The 19,158-nt window shown below is 36.9% G+C and overlaps 1 protein-coding gene across 1 annotated transcript; it reads left to right on the top strand.

Annotated features, from left to right (window-relative positions):
• Nucleotides 1-370: 370 nt before the first annotated feature.
• On the top strand, nucleotides 371-12,092 carry LOC135472708 (isocitrate dehydrogenase [NAD] subunit alpha, mitochondrial-like). Its single transcript, XM_064752344.1, has 11 exons — nucleotides 371-457; nucleotides 882-926; nucleotides 1,587-1,670; nucleotides 2,805-2,977; nucleotides 3,718-3,847; nucleotides 4,605-4,738; nucleotides 5,120-5,222; nucleotides 6,334-6,398; nucleotides 7,692-7,773; nucleotides 8,914-9,066; nucleotides 10,673-12,092. Exons 1-11 carry the CDS (start codon nucleotides 422-424, stop codon nucleotides 10,751-10,753), a joined length of 1,086 nt encoding a protein of 361 aa, XP_064608414.1. The 5' UTR covers nucleotides 371-421; the 3' UTR covers nucleotides 10,754-12,092.
• The last annotated feature ends 7,066 nt before the right edge of the window (nucleotides 12,093-19,158 follow it).

The following is a 19,158-nucleotide window of genomic DNA, read 5'->3' as shown; positions in this document are numbered from 1 at the left end:
AAGTAGTTTCTTCTCTCCACAAGTTATGTCAAATTACTTCATAATCGTGAACAATACTTTGGTAGGCCTAACTTACTCAAGGCTCAACTTGAAACATTGTAGCCCTCTTTGTCCTAAAAATTTGTCCTAAAAAATGCATTTTTAGAGGTAAGTAAAATATTACTTTTACATCTAAAACTTATATATCCCCAGTAGACTGTAATCTTACCTTCCAGTCAAACCTCAACAAGTTTTTTATTGACAACCTACAAAATTCTCAGAATCGGGTAAAAATGAGTACCTCACTGATGGTTGAAAATTTTGGGTCAATTACAGTAACAGTTTTTACAACCAAGTGCGCAGACGCTCGTTTAACAGCGCCCTCTGTCCAAAATTCCGTCTGCTAAGAAGGTTGCCTGCAGGTTGAAGTTCACTACAGAGAATGGCTGGTCGTTTTATCAAAATTCTGCTGAGACAGGTCAGTATGGACCATTCTGATGTCCATTCTGGTGTCCTGAATTATGTTCATTTCCATCAATATGTGTTTATATTTCTCTGTTATCGCCAACTGTGTATCTTGTTGTTGTTGTAAGAATGCAACCCCAGTTGCCCTCTGTTGATCCAAATAGCGTTATCGTTGTATTTGTGTCCTTAAAATTGCAGTATACTCAGAAATGTTTGCTTTCCTAAGTGTTAAAGAAAATTCCTTCCTTTTTGTCAAATCCTCACGCATTTTGACAGTCTTCTAGAGAAGTTAATGCATTCGATTTTAGTGATCATTTTAAACACATGTGGCCGACGTCATGGTGACATGGATTTACCACTGGCACAGACAACTACTTGTTTTGGAATTTTGTACTGAAAGATTACTACATGTTAATCTGTGGCTTTGTTTAAAACAGGGCAGTTCATTGCAGAAAATACATTGTCGACAGTATTCTGGAAAGGTTAGTATAAAAAATTTTCCTCATGTTTTCGATTCTTTTTTTTTCTTACCTTTTAATGTATAATTTAATATTAGGTCTGTGTCATTATTCCAAAGGAGGTAATTATACAGATTCTTATTTGTAAACAATAACTGGGTAAAAAGACCTTTTGTTGGATTTCAAAGTGTTGATAATACAAGTAGTTTTTGTGTTATGTATTGCACTAAGTGACCTTGAGAAGGAATGAAAAGGTCATATGATGATGGTTGATTTTCAAAACGATTTTCTATTGATAGACATGTTGTATCTGTTGCCAGTGAATCATTCAACAGAAAATATGCTTGTGTCTTTTAAAATATCCATTCTGCATTGAAAGGTAGTTGAACGGAAACTGCAGTTTTCCGCTATCATAAGTCAGCCTGAATTCATGTAAATTATAGTGTGTAAAAACACTTTGAAATGGTTCACCAGGAAGACAGAGCTTTTCAGCCATATCATGGCGATAATGGTCTTTGTAGAAAGGAGTACCAAAAATATGATTCAAATTTTTTCCTCACCAGACCAGTTTTGTAAGTGAAAATATCTTAATGCATTTATAACGGTTTTGAGTTAGGTGTCTTTCTCTAGTCTGATTGATGCAGAGAGTAATGATTTCATGACTGTGAATTTCCTATGTTTTAGGTGCGAACTGTCACTCTAATACCAGGGGACGGTATTGGTCCAGAGATCTCAGCTGCTGTTCAGAAAATCTTCGCTGCTGCTGGGGTAAGTCAGGTTCTCTAACACCTAGGCATGTTGATAGACTTCCTTGACTGCGGCTATACATTTGATGAGCACTTCAAGTAGAAGCCTGTATTCACCCATCTAATAGCTGTCAACTATGCCAGGGCTCTATTTTAGTATAGGTCCGTTAACCCGTGACAAGTGAAAACATCTGACAGCCAGGTACAACTTTTAAGCCACAAGCCCTCTTTGGCTAGTAAAAATTTTTTCTCAAAAGAATTCATATTCTTTCTTCAGTGGTGTGGGATGCTACAGTACTCGTAAGTATAGAGGGCATAAGCAGGTGTCCCTCACCCAGTCAGAAAACCGTCAGTAGGCTGACCTGATGAAGAGAGTAATTAACAGGTGTGTATAAGGTCAGCCTAGTGAAGGGCTTCTGGCTTGGTGAGAGATGCCTGCTGAGGGAGGATCACTGGTGGGTCCCAGACCTACTTTGCCTGTCAAAACAGAGCCATTTGCAAAATATATAAAATTGATTTGGCAGTTTATTTATACATAAATGTGGAATAGGGCAACATACCACATGTTGAAGCATAGGTGACAGTATGACGGGGAAGGCCGTACATGATCATCTCTAAACTAGTTGGTGGAAGGAAGGTGTTTTCAACATGATGCAGAGAAAAATGTTTTGCAAAGTGTCTGTATGGTATCCGTAGAGTTGCTCATGGAAAGCCAAATGTAATCAGCAACACCACCTTTATTATAACCTAAATTGCCATTTGTTGCTTGTTTCAGTAACTTTTGAAATAGTTACTAGGCAACAATGGCCTTTGTGCTTTTTTCTGTGATACGTCAGTGTTTGTATTCAAAGTGGGATGTGTGATGAGGTGGAACTGAGTACTTCCTTTGTTGGTTTATTTGTAATTTTCAAGGCACTAATGGTATGAGATTAGCATTAGGCAGCCACAGAAAACATTGTAAATGGGTGGAAATGCATCTGTCAAATTTTGTCTTTCACTGATTCAGTTCTTGTGTTTTATCACCTAGATACTAGTACATCATATTGTGTGTGGTTTAATCAGTGTTCGTCCTACTTTATACAACCTAATATTAAGGTTTCTCATTTTGACATTTGAGTGTCTTCCCTTCATCCAACATGCTCGTCTGATTTTACAGGCTCCTATAGACTGGGAACCAGTTGATGTTACACCTGTCATTGGTCCTGATGGGAAATCCACGATACCACAGAAAGTGTTTGACTCCATGGCCAGGACACAGGTGGGCCTCAAGGGACCACTTGCAACACCTGTAGGAAAAGGTCATAGGTCACTCAACCTTGCACTTAGAAAGTAAGTATCGATCAGAAGACAGTTGTGTGTAACAAAAGTTACAGTACATGCGTCACTCTTGTTGTTACCTTTATGTCACTTCCACCACTAGCAAATTTTGTACAGCAATCATGAACAAGGTCACTGTTGTCATGTTGATGAGGCAAGAAGTGATGTCAGAAAACAAAAAACACTCTGTCTCAGCCTGCATTTCTGTTAATACTTGATACACATGCATTCTTTTTAAAGGATGCACAACATGATTCTAAAGTACTTCTGAAAGAATTTTATTGATGAATGCTGATTATAGGTTGGCGCCAGGACATTAGTGGCAGTGATGTAAGGCGACCAAAGAGTGCGGCAGATGCGCTGTAAGGAGAATGTATGATATCATTGATGAAACTATATTATTAGGATTGTTTCCGTTTATTAGGGCCATTTGATATGATGCAGTTCTGGATGATTGTGTGTTGGGGGCCTCCGTGGCTCAGTCGGTTAGCGCGCTAGCGCAGCGTAATGACCCAGAAGCCTCTCACCAATGCGGTCGCTGTGAGTTCAAGTCCAGCTCATGCTGGCTTCCTCTCCGGCCGTAAGTGGGAAGGTCTGTCAGCAACCTGCGGATGGTCGTGGATTTCCCCCGGGCTCTGCCCGGTTTCCTCCCACCATAATGCTGGCTGCCGTTGTATAAGTGAAATATTCTTGAGTACGGCGTAAAACACCAATCAAATAAATAAATAAATAACTGGATGTTTGTGTTTCAGGGCCTTCAATTTGTATGCAAATGTTCGTCCATGTAGATCCATAGAAGGTTACAAAACTCCCTATGATGATGTTGACTTGGTGACAATCCGTGAAAACACAGAGGGCGAGTACAGCGGTATAGAACATGTGGTAAGTCAGTCCCAGGTGTTAGATAGGTGGGTCACAGGGGCTGTTTTTTTCAAAGCATTGATACAAGTGATATTTCTTACACGTAACTCTCTCCAATCACCAGGCCAGTAGCAAACCCCCTGATGAAAGCCACAGCACACAAACACAAGGAGGGGGACACATACATCACCTGCACATAATCAGGACATGTAGAGCTCTCTTGTTTAAAAATCTGGCATCACAAAGATAGTCATCAGGTGCTGTAATTCTTCAACCTTTTCGCACGTTTACATGGTGTTCATTCAGTCATATTCTGAAGGCATTATTCTGTGTTGACTGATAAAATTATACTTTTTTGTGAAGCCCTGAATCTGGCCAATGCAACCATTAAAATTTTGTCTCCAGAATCAACTTGAAAATGTGAATAAATTGCACTGAAAGTTGCGTTTTCATATGTGAAAAGGCTGAGGAATTAGGGTTGATACAAAAAGTGTGAAACCTTTTCACATACATATCCTCCACAAGTGTGACAATACTAAATCTGAATCTAAAAGGCTCTGCCATTAGATCAGTGTAGAGGACAGTAAAAAAATTACCTGTAATTATTCAGTTATTAAACATCTGTTGTGTTTATATTAGTATATCTTAAAGAGACCAAATATATTTAAATAGGTGCTGTATTCTCCATGAAAGGGCTATTGCTTAGGTCCTCAGGCATGTGGATATCATCCTTCTGCCTTAATCAGTCGTTAATTCATGAATGTTTGCTTATTACTAGATAGTAGATGGAGTGGTACAGAGTATCAAACTGATCACAGAGCAGGCTTCTCGTCGTGTCGCAGAGTTTGCCTTCCAGTATGCCAAAAGCAACAACAGGTCAACCGTGACAGCTGTACACAAAGCTAATATCATGTAAGTATGAATAGCTTTTTTACACCCCTAGCTAGGAAAAAATCAAAAGTGTATAAAACCCTCAAAAAAGGGTACAGAGGCATTTTTCACTGCCTTTCTGTTTACATTGTGTCTTACAAAAGAAAGGGCTGGGTGCACAGTTTAGGGGCTGGATGTAGGACCTTCTAAAAATAAAAAAAAGTTACCTGGGGGTATGTGTTTTCTTTGTGGGGGTATGTGTTTTCTTTATGGGGGTATGTGTTTTCTTTATTGTCTTTACTTTGTATACGATAATGTTGTCAAAAGGTTTATCACATGTATTTAATACTAACTCATTTAAATAATGTATGAAACATTTAATATTGTCATTATGTGCTGATCGAAATGTCTCGTGTGTTACAGGAGAATGTCTGACGGTTTGTTTCTGAGGTGTTGTCGAGAAGTCGCAGACAAAAACAGAGATATCAAGTTCCGAGAGATGTATTTAGACACTGTTTGTTTAAATGTAAGTACAGTAGGTCATTGTTAGTTTTTGGTCGAGATATCTCACCAACTGCAAGATTTTCTTTCTTGCATTTCATTGACTTCATAAAAGTTTCCTGAACAGTAGTCTTGCTGGCCCATTTGTTCAAAGTATTAATTGTTCTTTGTGCAGCAGACCAGTCTTTGACAACAGAGCTTGCAATCTTGAATTGAGCTCCAACTCTGTTTACATGGTTACTCAGTAATAGGATACGCAAATATATGGTGTCAGTAATCCTCATATTGGGCGAGGCGTCAGTCGAGTCCAGTATGAGGATTATTGACATCATATATTTGCGTATCCCATCACTGAGTCACCAGTTATCCTGCAATAACCCATCAATTCAGTGCAGAAGACCAATGTATAAGTGAACCGCTTTCCTGGGGTCCAACAATGGTCCCCAGGAAAGGGAGATAACCTACTCAGCAGGTACATTTGGCGTCGTCTGCAGGATTCAAGAATATATCTGTACCCCAAGTGACCGTTGTTGTTCAATGAAAAGTGGACTATTTTGTCTGATGCTGGATCAATTCAGCTATGGATTATAGTCAGGTGATTTTGCATTTATTTTCCTGGCAAAAGACATCTGTGGCATCCAGGTTTCCATCATCTGAATTTGAAATTGTTCTACTTCTCAAAACTGCTACCCCTAATTCGGGTGCAGCTTTATGTCAAGAGGTCTGTAAGTTACAGGACCTACGGCAGTGTTTTCTTGTCTGGCTATGAACAGCTTCCTGCATCCATAAATTTTGTCCATCATTCTGCAGAAAAAATGCATAAAAACTGTGCCCATCTTTCTTTAGAAAAAATGCATAGTACATGTAGTGGTATTATGTTCATCCATAATGAAGTAAAACAAAAACAATGGATTAGGTGAGAAAAACTGATTGAAAACCTGGCTAATATGTGGTAAATATTTTGTGGTGAATGTGTTGATATTCAAAGTATCATCTATAGGCTGTATTGTCTAAAAAAATCAGTGTTTCTCCTGATGCGCATGTGGTAATCAAGTGTTAGTTTGCATGAACAAATTGTATTTGGGTGTAGTTCAGTCTCATTTTATTTGAACAGACACTTCTGTTTATTTCAACAGATGGTTCAAGATCCCACCAAGTTTGATGTCCTGGTCATGCCAAACTTGTATGGAGACATTCTAAGGTGTGTTGTTAGTCAACTTTTTTCCAGTACAGTTTTTTACAGTACTCAGCTAGGTGTTGATATCGTCAGTACCCCATTGATGAACCAGACATTCCAGTCTCAGTAATTTCTGTTTGATGTTTCAGTGTGAATTATTTAGTATGCAGTGCTGATTTCTGATTTAGGGGCCTCCGTGTGTCAGATGGTTAGCGCACTAGCACAGCGTAATGACTCAGGAGCCTCTCACAAATGCGGTCGCCGTGAGTTCAAGTCCAGCTCTTGCTGGCCTCCTCTGTACGTGGGAAGGTCTGCCAGTAACCTGCAGATGGTTGTGGGTTTTCCCGGGCCATGCCCGGTTTCCTCCCATGATAATGCTGGCCGCCTTCGTGTAAGCACCAATCAGATAAGTAAATAAATGATTTCTCATTTCTTATTTTTTTCGAGATATGCAGTTTTCGAACTCCTTTTCAATTGTATTAAAAGATACATGTGTTTAGAACTTTGCTTTATTAGAACACATTACATGTACCAAATGCATGTGTGTTCACAGATTGATAAGATGTGGAATTTTCTTATCTGTTAATGCTGTTTTGTTCATTTTTCATGCTTTAAAGATTCCTCTTGTAACAATTTTACTGTTTCATGATGCAAATCCATAAATATGACTTCAAGTTTATCGCAAGACACTGTCTGTGAACAGAGAGTTTTAAGACTGGTTGCATGTGTCAAGTGAAGGTCTGAAGTGGGTTAAATTAAAGCCCAGTAAAGACTTCAAAAGAGCAGTCCAGGTTCATCCACCCATAGGCATACATGTATACCTGGCCACCTGTATATAAATGAACTCATTAGTTAAACACTAATCAGATAAATAAATAAGAGCACAACAGGTGTGAAAAATTTGTTGTTGTTTTTTTTTAAATGTCTCACATTTAGAAATCTTTCCAACAAATATACCAGTTTGACATAAATCTCAATGCTGCTGTTGAGACCAAAGAAAGCATACTGTAGTACCGCCAGTTTGAGTGAGACAAGCTATAAGCAGAAGAGAATGGCTCTTCCATTGAAATCGCAGCCACAAGCCATAAATATATTTCACATAAAATCATGTAGCATTTTAGTGTAAAGTACGATATGCAATAAATAAGGCATTTTAGAAACTGAAAGCAGTTATTGCCAGGGAATGCACCTATTTTCTTGTACAGAGACATGCACTTTAAACACCTGCTGAAATTCCTCTTCACTGTAGCTGGTCATACTGTATGAATTTAAACATTAAGTGACTGTGTGTTAATTTTTCTCTCATCTTTTCCTCAGCGATCTAGCAGCTGGTTTGATTGGTGGACTTGGAGTAACTCCTAGTGGGAACATCGGTGAAGATGGTGCCATATTTGAGTCGGTAGGATGTCAGTCTTCTTTGATGCAATTCTTGTATTGTAAATTTGGCTTTAGCGTCCTTCTTGCCCCAGGCAATTTGACCCTTTGACAGCACAATCCAGAAATTTGATCTACAAAAAAATCAAATTGCTGTTACCAGGATTTTTGCTGTGACTTACCCTTTACATTATGGCAGTGATCTCAGCAATCACGGATTGCCATCATGAATTGAATGGGCTGAACAAGGGCTGAATGCGGAAAGCCCTGTCTGGTTTCATAATGCTGTCCACCGTCCTATGAGTGAAATATTCCTGAGTATGATATGAAAAAGATCACTTGAGTTCGTGGAGTGTCAATCTTTAACACTCATAACAAAATCATATAACAACAAGATCAACCTGCAGACAGCTGATGTGGGTGATTTAATAATAATTAAAGTATGAATTTATGTAATATATTATAACTGTAACAGGCCCTGCAGTTTTTTTCTCACAGATGTTATGTATATACTTTTAGGTAAGCCAGGTGAGCCAAGATGGCCTGTTATGACTGTGATCTGACATGACCACAGACTTGAAATTGCAGGGACAATGCTCTGCTTTCTCAACGTTATACATGTATATGTAACTCAGAATCTTGTTTAACAAGATGTCAGTTCATATCAATGATGGTTTGTGTTTAAATTTAGTACTAAGTAATTTAATTAATGCAGATATTTCAAAATAGTCGCACCAGTGGTGTTGAAAGTCTTTTTTCACATACATGTAGCTGTTTTGGGAAGCAATATTCTCAACAGAAATTCAGGGGGTCAATTGTTTATGCAGGCCAGTTCATCCGCCACGATGGTTACAATTTATAAACCTTCCATACAGGCCGGTAGCCAGGGGAGATCACATCCGTTCACATGAAGGCGGCTCAAGTTCCTCCTTAGCTGTCACATTTTTTAATATTTTTCAAGTATTACTCACTTTTTTATTATGGCTGGTTGTGTGCCTGCATGGTTTATGTGTTGAAATCTTACGTTGGCAGGGTGGAACTTAAAAACTTATGAAAACTGTAAAAGATACATACACGCAGAGACTGTTCATCTTGGTTTATTTGTGATCTGTCTGTGATGTGGAGGTCATGTGCTGTTGTTAAAGTATCTAGACTTGTGTTTCAGGTCCATGGAACAGCCCCCGATATAGCTGGACATGACAAGGCTAACCCTACAGCCCTCTTACTCAGTGCTGTCATGATGTTACGTTATATGGACCTGGGGGAGTATGCCAAGAGAATTGAGACAGCCTGCTTAGACGTCATCAGAGAGGGCCAGGTCAGTGTATGCTTTTATGGCAAAGTTTTTGAAACTTTGAATGTGTATGATGTTAGACCTCATGCAGAATTTGTATAATGGGCCTGAAAGATCTTGAAAGATCTTGAAAGACCTTGAAAATGAGAATAAAAATTCCAGGTCCTGGAAAACCTTGAAAAATCAAGAGCAGAGCTTTATTTGGAAAGTAAAGAATTATAACAGCACAGTTCCGAAATTCCCACAGCACAGTTTGTGGGAATTCCACAAATTCCCCAAAATATCCTTGCATTTAGGAAGAAGTTGTACTTTCGCATTGTCTCTGGTATGACACAATTCTCTATATTCTTATCTAATGGTAATTCTGCTTTTCATTGCGAAATTTATATCTACAACAGACAAACTGTTGTTATTAAATAGAATATTGAAGATAAAAGCATTATCATAGTTCTTATCCTAGAAGAAGTGTGTGTCCAAGTTGTAAGTCTGGCTTTTTGTAGCTGTTTGTCTTAGAGAAATTACGAGTTATGTAGGCCTTGAATATTTAGTTAATTAGCCCCCAAAGTCCTTCAAAAGTCCTTGAATTTTGAGCGGCCAAAATGTATGAATACTGTACATGTCCATACAACCCAGTCTTTATACTGTGCACAGTGACCAGATATTTTATTCAGGCTACATGTATTTTTTTTTTTTTTTTTCACAAGTTTATGTACATTTGCTTCAGTGTCTAAGAGATCTTTGGATACAAGTTTTAAGAGTTACCAGTAACATGTAAATGTAGTTATCTCACAAGTTAATGTACATTTGCCTCAGTGTCTAAGAGATCTTTGGATACAAGTTTTAAGAGTTACCAGTAACATGTAAATGTAGTTATTTCACAAGTTAATGTACATTTGCTTCAGTGTTTAAGAGATTTTTTGATAGAAGTTTTAAAGTGTTAGCAGTAACATGTAAATTGCTTAAAAGGGGATTATCAGCAAGTTGGGGGACTTAAGACAACCATAAACCTGATTGAGGATGAAAATCAAACAAGTGTAGTAAAAAAAATATTTAGCTGCAGATTGTTTTACCCTGATTGGAATAAAAGGAAGCAGAATTGACACAGATTGGCTTCTGTTCAAGACAAACAAGAGTAGGCCCGGCTAATTTTAGGCAGTTAGATTTTTTATACATAATGTTCTACCAAGTGTGACCAAACTAGAAGCTTTAACACAGGATTCTGTATATTTTTAAGCTCAGTGATAATTGGTGTGGGTTCTATCCCGGCCTTTGACAGGGAATTACCTTCTCCTGATATTATTCTTTTCGGGCCTGTTTGCACGCTCTGTGTTCGTTGATGACCACATGTCATCAACCAGTACGGAAGATTGTCATCCTCAGCTTGCCAAGGGTGGGTTGTTTACCCTGCTTACCCAGGCACTCTGGTTTCCTAGCACTCATTTTTACTCCTGATTCTGTAAGCTCTGTTGATCTGAAAAAGATGTCATGCACATGTAAGCTGAAAGCCTAATAGTGAAATGTAAATTTCAGCATTATAAGGAATATTTTGTCACATATTTCATAAATAAATGTTAAAAGGCTGGATCTGGATGTTTATGTATGTACATGTATGTGTTTTTTGTTTACACAGTTGAGGACAGCTGATCTGGGTGGCAATGCCAAATGTTCAGACTTTACTGATGCTATCTGCAAAAAGGTGGAGAGCTCTTGATGAGATGCATCAGACCTTCTAGTCAGATGACCACTGTAATGACTGCATTGCCGCAGGTGAAGTGGAATCCAGAGTCGGGTCGTAGCAGACGCTGATATTTGTCAGTTACTTGGATATTTGTACAGCTCACCATTAGAATCTCTAATATATGTATTTATCTCTTTGGAAACATGGTAAGCCATCTCTGTAGATATGTTGTCCATTTTCACAAGTTTGTCAAGAAGCATATAAAGTGTAACGTAGAAGCTACATGTAATGCAAGACTGACCAATGCTCGCTTAACTTGTAATTTGACTCACGTATGCTTCTCATATTTGCAGCAAAAAAATTTATATTTCATTTGATGAAGAACTTGCTCTTTCCTTTACCACGTGCGTTAATTTCAGTTTTGAATGCAGAACACAGGAAACATTTACAAGGAGTGAGTAATATTGCATTTATCACCATGACATCGACCAATACTTCAGCTCATTTGAGATTTCATGTTACATCTCTGCACTCATCGGTTAAATACTTTTCTTACATTCAAGAGTGTGTGATGCTGAGTATAGGTCAGAGTATTAATCTCCAACTGTTATGAAAGAAAAAGAATGGTAAGATTTGCATAGTCGTATGATCTGCCTTAAATATTAGATGTACATGTAGATATCGTTTGATAGAAGAAATCCAGCCTGCATTGAGGTGGTATAGACAACTATAATAGTATACAACAGTGCTTCAAATTTTGTTATTATGTTATGACCAAAGTTTTCAAAAGATTTTTTTTCTAATTTTCATTGTCTTCCTGTGAATAATGTCACATTTGCTAATCTATGAAACATAAGTCAGAATACATTTCCATGTTGGCATTGGGCTACAGCTTCTGTGTACAGTAAAACAAAGCCACTCTTGCTTTTGTAGTTGTATTATCACAGAAATTCTGTGAATATACTATCTGTACTATATACTATCTGTGCTTGTACAACAAGAGTGAATGAACAAATAATGAGCAGAGAAATACAGGGGCCCGGTTTTAAAACGTGACTGGGGTGCCTCCATGGCTCAGTTGGTTAGCGGGCTAGCACAGCCTAATGACCCAGGAGCCTCTCACCAATGCAGTCGCTGTGAGTTCAAGTGAAGCCCCTGCTCGCTTCTTCTCCGGCCGTAAGTAGGAAGGTCTGCCAGCAATCTGCGGATGGTCATGGGTTTCCTCCCACAATATTGCTGGCCACCATTGTGTAAGTGAAATATTCTTGAGTACGGTATAAAACACCAATCAAATAAATAAATAAATAAAACGAGACTGTCATTCATGGTATTCAAAGTAGGGGTTTTTGAGCTATGACATTTTTGATAGAAGTTTTAAAGTGTTAGCAGTAACATGTAAATTGCTTAAAAGGGGATTATCAGCAAGTTGGGGGACTTAAGACAACCATAAACCTGATTGAGGATGAAAATCAAACAAGTGTAGTAAAAAAAATATTTAGCTGCAGATTGTTTTACCCTGATTGGAATAAAAGGAAGCAGAATTGACACAGATTGGCTTCTGTTCAAGACAAACAAGAACAAATATAGGAGTTTTACTGCACAGTAACTAGCCACTTCAGTGTCCTTTATCATGATAGGGCCTTCAATTTAAGCCAAAAGCGATCAATTTAAGCCAAACAACTGTCAGAATTTCATCAGATGTTACCCTTAAGGAAATAGCCTCTCTGTACCAACTTGGTCAAAAAGATTGTCATCCCACAAATGAACATGACTCTGTTGTCATAACATAAAGCTATGATATTTTCTCACTCTTGAATGAATATCCTGTACCTGTACTCCTTGATTGTGTGGTCACTATTAACCATATGACCAAGGAGCATTTGTAAGATACATGTATTGATTTATTGAGATGGGAGGTTCTGCCTTCTAAGAATGCCAATATTATATTTTCAGTTCTATGTTTATTTCAATCTTATAATTTCTTGGAAATATCATGAATTATTTAAAAAAAAGTATTTTCTTTTTGTTTAAATTTGCTCAAGTTCTTTTCTTTCTCCCAAATCTGTGTAATGATGTTTAAACATCCAGAGCGACTGCTTCTGAAGAAGAAATTGAGTAATGTCGAAAGATGTAATTTTAATATATTTAATTCAAAAGTTGTGATACTGAACGTGGATCATTATTTTCCTCAGGCCTGAAAGTTTTAATTATTAAGTCGCGAGACGTTGAGCAGTTGAGTACCTGCGTGTGTACCTTTGTGTACATGTACATTGTATGTGTGGAGAGCTTATTTACATTGTTAGAGATGTTTCACATAGCATTTTCCTTTGGCTGTTACAATTTTCGTATTATTATTTAACTTTTGTCTATACACAGTTTATTAGGAATAAACCAATTTTTTCTACCTCTGTATTAGTCCGATGAGTTTCTTCACTATGGTGTTCTAATTTGGTGATGACCTTGAGAAAATCGGTCAAGGTCACTGGAAATAAATTTGTTAGGTTTTTCATGTATTTTGCAAAGAATGTACAGGTTGTTATTGCTCTGTAGTGGAGAAATATAGATAATGCATATTGACAATTTTCAGTACATGAATTGATTCTGAAGTACCTGGTAACTTTTGTATTGATCACTTTTTATTTTGTATTTTGATTGTTTTTGTGACATCATACAGGAGAATTTTTCACATACGTGGTGGCAGTCAGTTTTGTTGGTGGGAAAAAACAGAGTGCCATAAGTAAACCACTGAGAAACATCCTAGAAGTGCTGCATTCCCTATAAAAGTCCTGTTCAAGCTGTCAGAATATTAGTAGTATGTCAAATATGGTCATAATTGTTTAGGAAATGGATGACAAGGCCCAAAACTTTCTGATGATCTGTAACTTGTCTCAGTGAAGCCTTACACACCAAGTTCAATTCATTATGACAATCCGTTGTACAAAAAAGTCCAGAAAGCTGTCGAAAACGGATGTGTGAACTTCAGATGTGCTGAAATCACACTTTAGTACGTTAGTACGAGGTTCGCATGTTATCAGATAGGTACATGTCCATCTGTCTCCTATGATTTTGAAAGAAATTCACCCTGAGAAGCAGGATTTCTTATTACATGAACTGCATCTCCCTAAACAGGTCAAAAACAGCCATAATATCCCCCAAACAGAAAAAAAAACATTTTTTAAATACGGACGAAACAGCCAAAAACTTAACCTCAATGGGCCATTTTCACAAAGTCAGTTTTGAACGATATAAAAATTTCAAATGTGAATTGAACACTTAATGTTAAACCATTATATTTAGGTTTTAATTTTTGTATAAAATCACATTGGGCGATCGGCCCCAACTGAAACCGTGTACTGAGAAAGTATCCACTCAATATGGTGAACCACTAATAAAGAAAAGATGTCTGGGAACCTGTTTTCTGACAGATGACTTGTAAATTTACAGTCCCCTCTTGTACAGGTAGGAGACTAATAAATCTGTAAAAGAAAATTCCCGGATGCCGGGTACGTCATTTATTATGGCCTGGGACATTGAATACTACAGCACAGCATCATAACTGGTGAATGGTAAGTCGCTAGTCTTGCCTCTCTCCATTACTAAGCATTGCCTTCAAGCTTCAGAAAAGTTGAACTTTGAAGTTGGTGCTTTTAATTTTGATTGATTGGTTTTGAAAGCCATTCAAGAATTTTTTTCTTTTATAAGACCTGGGTTAAGTTCCCACAGAAACTTCCCGACTTGAAACTTCTGTTTTTGAAAATGCATTCAAAGGCCTTCAAGTTATACTTTCTACATGTACGTGTTTTACATCTTGTCTTTTCCTTGTACAAATCCATGAAGAAATCCTGGCATGGACATATTTTTCTGTACAAACACCACACAACAGGAAAATAAAGTTATACAAGGCTTTTATTCGCTCATAAACATCATACACAGTACAAATATAGAATTTCTGATCTGATTCACGCAACCCTTCAACAACGACAAGCAGCATGATCTATGGTGGGATGTATGTATATATATATATATATATATATGTATGTATCGTGAAAGCAAAAAAAAGACAAAATTTACGCAATAACCATATATATATATATATCTAAGGCTTATATTCAATACAACATAACATTTACATTGACCCTACAGTAAATTTTATGCGTTAGAATACCAACGAATGAAAATCAATATTTTTCTCTGCTTCTATAAACTTTTAAGCAGAAATATACAGAAGAAAAAGTTTAAAGGTGACGAAGAATGCAAGTGGAAAATACATAAAATTCAAAAGACGCAATTTTCAGATCTACAGATTCATCAAACGAACCTGATATTAAAGGCTCACATCTGTACTTTGTTACGAAGGAAGGCAATGGGACACAGTTGAGCAAAGTCACCACCCTTGTCCCAGTCATGCAGGTTGTGGCTTGACATGTTATGCATAGCAAGAGTAGTAACTAAAGCAAAACAATATAAAATGCATATATACATTGTCAATACATCTCAAACTTCACATTATAGCTCAATATTTTCAGGATATAACTGAATAAATGCAGCAAAATCTAACATAATTATACTTAAGATAGAGGTTATTAACAACAAAAATAGAAAATAAACCGTACACTTACTGCTACAAGTTCAAGTTTCACGTAAAATTTCCTTCATTTAAAGTATTGTTTGGTATCAAGATCAATTCCTGGCTTGTTCCTCTGTGTTCTTACACATTCAGATAAGAAAGGAGAAAGTATATTTCAGGTGACTAGGCCGGAGATTTTTGGCAAAAAATCAATTAGCACCAATCCAACTGAACATGTGCTACTAATTATATCCTCCTTGCCTGTGCACGTGTTACCATTCAAAAATTGATACTAAAGTTCCTAAGATTGATTAATTGGATCACATTATAACCTTTTTCAAACTTCAGAGTCATATTAAGACTCCAAAAACCAGTCTGACATTTACTGAAAGGCAAATAATTTCAGCTATTCTTGGTAAATAGAAAACTTGATGAGATTAGAGAATATTGATTTTTTTGTCAAAAATCTGTGGTACACCCTCTTCATAAAGCTATGAGCAAAAAACATATTTATGTCAAAGGAAAAATTGACAGATTTTAAAGTTCATAGGAGATGCTAGACAGACAAGTCTGAACTTGTGTGCTTGGTTTTTCTAACGCTGTTAGCACTGGTAAAATAATGTCAATATTTAAACATCAAAGCACATCTACAATAAAGCACGACAGAGCGTGATTTTCTACGTGAAAAAGTATAACATTTATAAGTGTACACATCTGAATGAAAAACACATGACACATACCATAATTTATGTCCAGCATGTGAATATACTAACAGCCAAATTGTAATTTTAAAGTCTTACAAATCAAAAAACAAAATACATGTATTACATATATTACAAAAGGTTCTGGTGTTGAAAAGGGTACTTTTACCTCTCTCGCATACTCTTTAATATAACAATGAACTGATACTGATATGTGTACAAATTCCATCTAGATTGTACATTTCTTGTATTACTATCAAATCAGTATAAGCATGTTCTTTTATAGTAATGCCCACTCTATCAAGATTGGTCAGTTTGCATAGATATGTTTAATAATGCAGCATTAAATATTTCATAGTTCTGTACAGGGTAAACCTCTTCTTTTTTTTGGGTTTTTTTTTTTTTTTTTTTCATAATTCTAATTTTTACAATAAAACAAGGAAAATGACCAAGAAAACAGGAAAGGGCTCACAGACCTGTATCTTAGTGATCCATTAAAGTCATTATTTTCTCTCAAGTTAATGTGTAAAATCAGACTGACATACAGGTCAAATCTTACACCTTGTTCTTACAACAAAAACAATGTGTAACAAATCATCATCACACACAAACATATAGAGAGATTTTAAGATTATTGTATCACATAAAATGGCAATATTAGGCCTACACTACCCATCTAGATTTCATTAAACATCTATCATAACAACAGCATATGGAAGATAACAAAATATGACCACGGCAAGTTCTTCCACCCACTCTGATTACACGTGTGGTTTATAGCTCATCATGTTCAATTACCGCCTTTGAGAGAAAACTAATTCTTCAAACTTTTCACATCTTTGCAAGGTGTTCGTTCATTTAAGCATGTTCCAAGGGCATTGTTATGTGTAGTTTGATAAAATTATGTTTGTGAAGCCCCGATAGGCCAACCAAATGAATGTATTCTTGTCTACAAATACAAATTAAAAGCATGCAGAAATCACCCGGAAAGTTGCCCATTCGTATGCAAAAAGGTTGAGGAATTAGGGTAGAACAGAAATTGTTTCCCTAAACAAGACTGCTACGACACACCACATGAAACAGAACAAGCATTGCAAATTTGCAAGAATATGCAGTACATGAAGAGGATGACACATAAGCCTGGCAGTCTTTCACAGCTGTCAGTTGTCATAGGAAGACACAATTTCCCACACATGCATGGGTGTATATACTGATGGACATGTGAAAAGAGCACCACTATTGACCACACAGGATGGCGATACACATGCAAATAATTGCAAGACATATACTGGTACCAATGGTTTTACGTAAAAAGCCATCCTGGCTTTGCCTAACCATAATAATGTTACCTTATATACAAGTACTCCTGTAGTTTGAGCTTTTAAAATGACTGACTACCCTAGCTACCCCTTTAACCACCTGATTTACCCATTTACAGACATGACATCTAGTGACACATTTTTATTTTACAAGGTTACCTGTATGTAGGCTTTTGGATTTGGTGAGAACACACAGAATACACAAGTAAATGTATACAACAACGTAAACCAAAATCACCAGGCATCAAGACTGACTGGTGGAGACTTCCCAGTAACAAGACAGCTAAAACACAAACACAGAATACTATATCTACTGAATGTCTTAATCCCTTCCCAATACTTTGATGGAATTTTAAACACAAGATATTCCTACCCTACAAATTGTGCCGTACCCAAATTCTGTGTGCCAAAATCTGTGAATTATCCTCGATGCACAATGCGTATTACCGTATTTCACCTATGCAAATATTCTCAACACTCAAAATTCATATTTTATCTTCTATAATACATGTATACATACCTTCACCATCACAACACATGGATACCAACTAAAAAAGTAGGCCACACTAATTATAAATTGTTTTATGGGCAAAATAAATCTTTACCAGAGAGGCAATGGTCTGTTTATGAACTACAACTGGCTGAATGATCCACAGGTCCCAGTGTGGTAGACTGATAATGAACCATAAGCAGGTACACAAATTTTCTCATTCCATATTTATCTTGGTAAGAACATTCGTGTCAATAATAAAGAAGTAAAGGACTACAATTTTACCCAATCCACACTAGCTTACGATCAACACTAGCTTACGATCATCACTAGCTTACGATCAACACTAGCTTACGATCATCACTAGCTTACGATTAACACTAGCTTACGATCAACACTAGCTTACGATCAACACCCTGGAACATACCTTAAATCAACAGTTTAAGCTAAATACCTGTACAAGGATTGAAAGCAAGTGCAAACCGTTAAAATTCCATGGAAATGCATTTACTTCTCCTAGATTTTCATGGAACCCACACACACTATGAGTCTACACCAGTGCATTAACATCTGTCTGGTTTAACTCTGGAACTTATGTTCTGAGATGAGCTGTCAATCACATATATGTAGACATGCTATCACAGGATTTCTACCATGATCACTGGAGAGCGGATATCACAATAAATATCATAAAAGGCATGTTGTTCATCCCAATCCCCACAGGATTGGAACAGAAAAACACAGATTACCCTTACTCAGGTTCACAGTACATGGGTTGTTTTTTTTTTCTATCAACTTTAGTCAAGGAGTATTACAACTATTTCGGTCGCATGCAAATTTTGGAATATTTTTACCGAAAATAATCATGAATACATACCAATAACTGAAACCAAACTAGTAAAAAAGATTTGGGTATATTCTTATAAGCAATTAAAGAATGGACTCAATGCAAGAAAGCACCTAGTTGCACTTACATGAAACAAACAATTCTGCTTACATGTATTTTCAACTTAAATAGAATATAATCAACACTGACTTCGGTTGTCTTTTGTATGCTGAAAATCGCAGAACATCTACAGCTTAATATATACCTTCAATGTTTTCACATGGGTGTGTAGTCAAGTATAAAGCAAATTGAGTGCTCTGTATTAATATGCAAATAAGATATTCTAAGTTTTGGATATATTGAAATACACAGCGAGATAAATGTTGACCAAGGTCAGCTTCGATTTGGGAGTGGAAAGACAAAATGCCTGTAAGCTGATTACAATCAAAATGACCTAATGTCTCTCTCAGCCGCTAGCAAACCCCCAGCTTGCTCATGGCATTCCACCAGCTTGCTCACAGCACACCACCAGCTT

This window comes from Liolophura sinensis, chromosome 8 (genome assembly GCF_032854445.1).
Source record: "Liolophura sinensis isolate JHLJ2023 chromosome 8, CUHK_Ljap_v2, whole genome shotgun sequence".
Lineage (NCBI taxonomy): Eukaryota > Metazoa > Mollusca > Polyplacophora > Chitonida > Chitonidae > Liolophura > Liolophura sinensis.
Note: the sequence above shows the minus strand (reverse complement) of the source record. Positions and strands in the feature narration are given on the sequence as shown.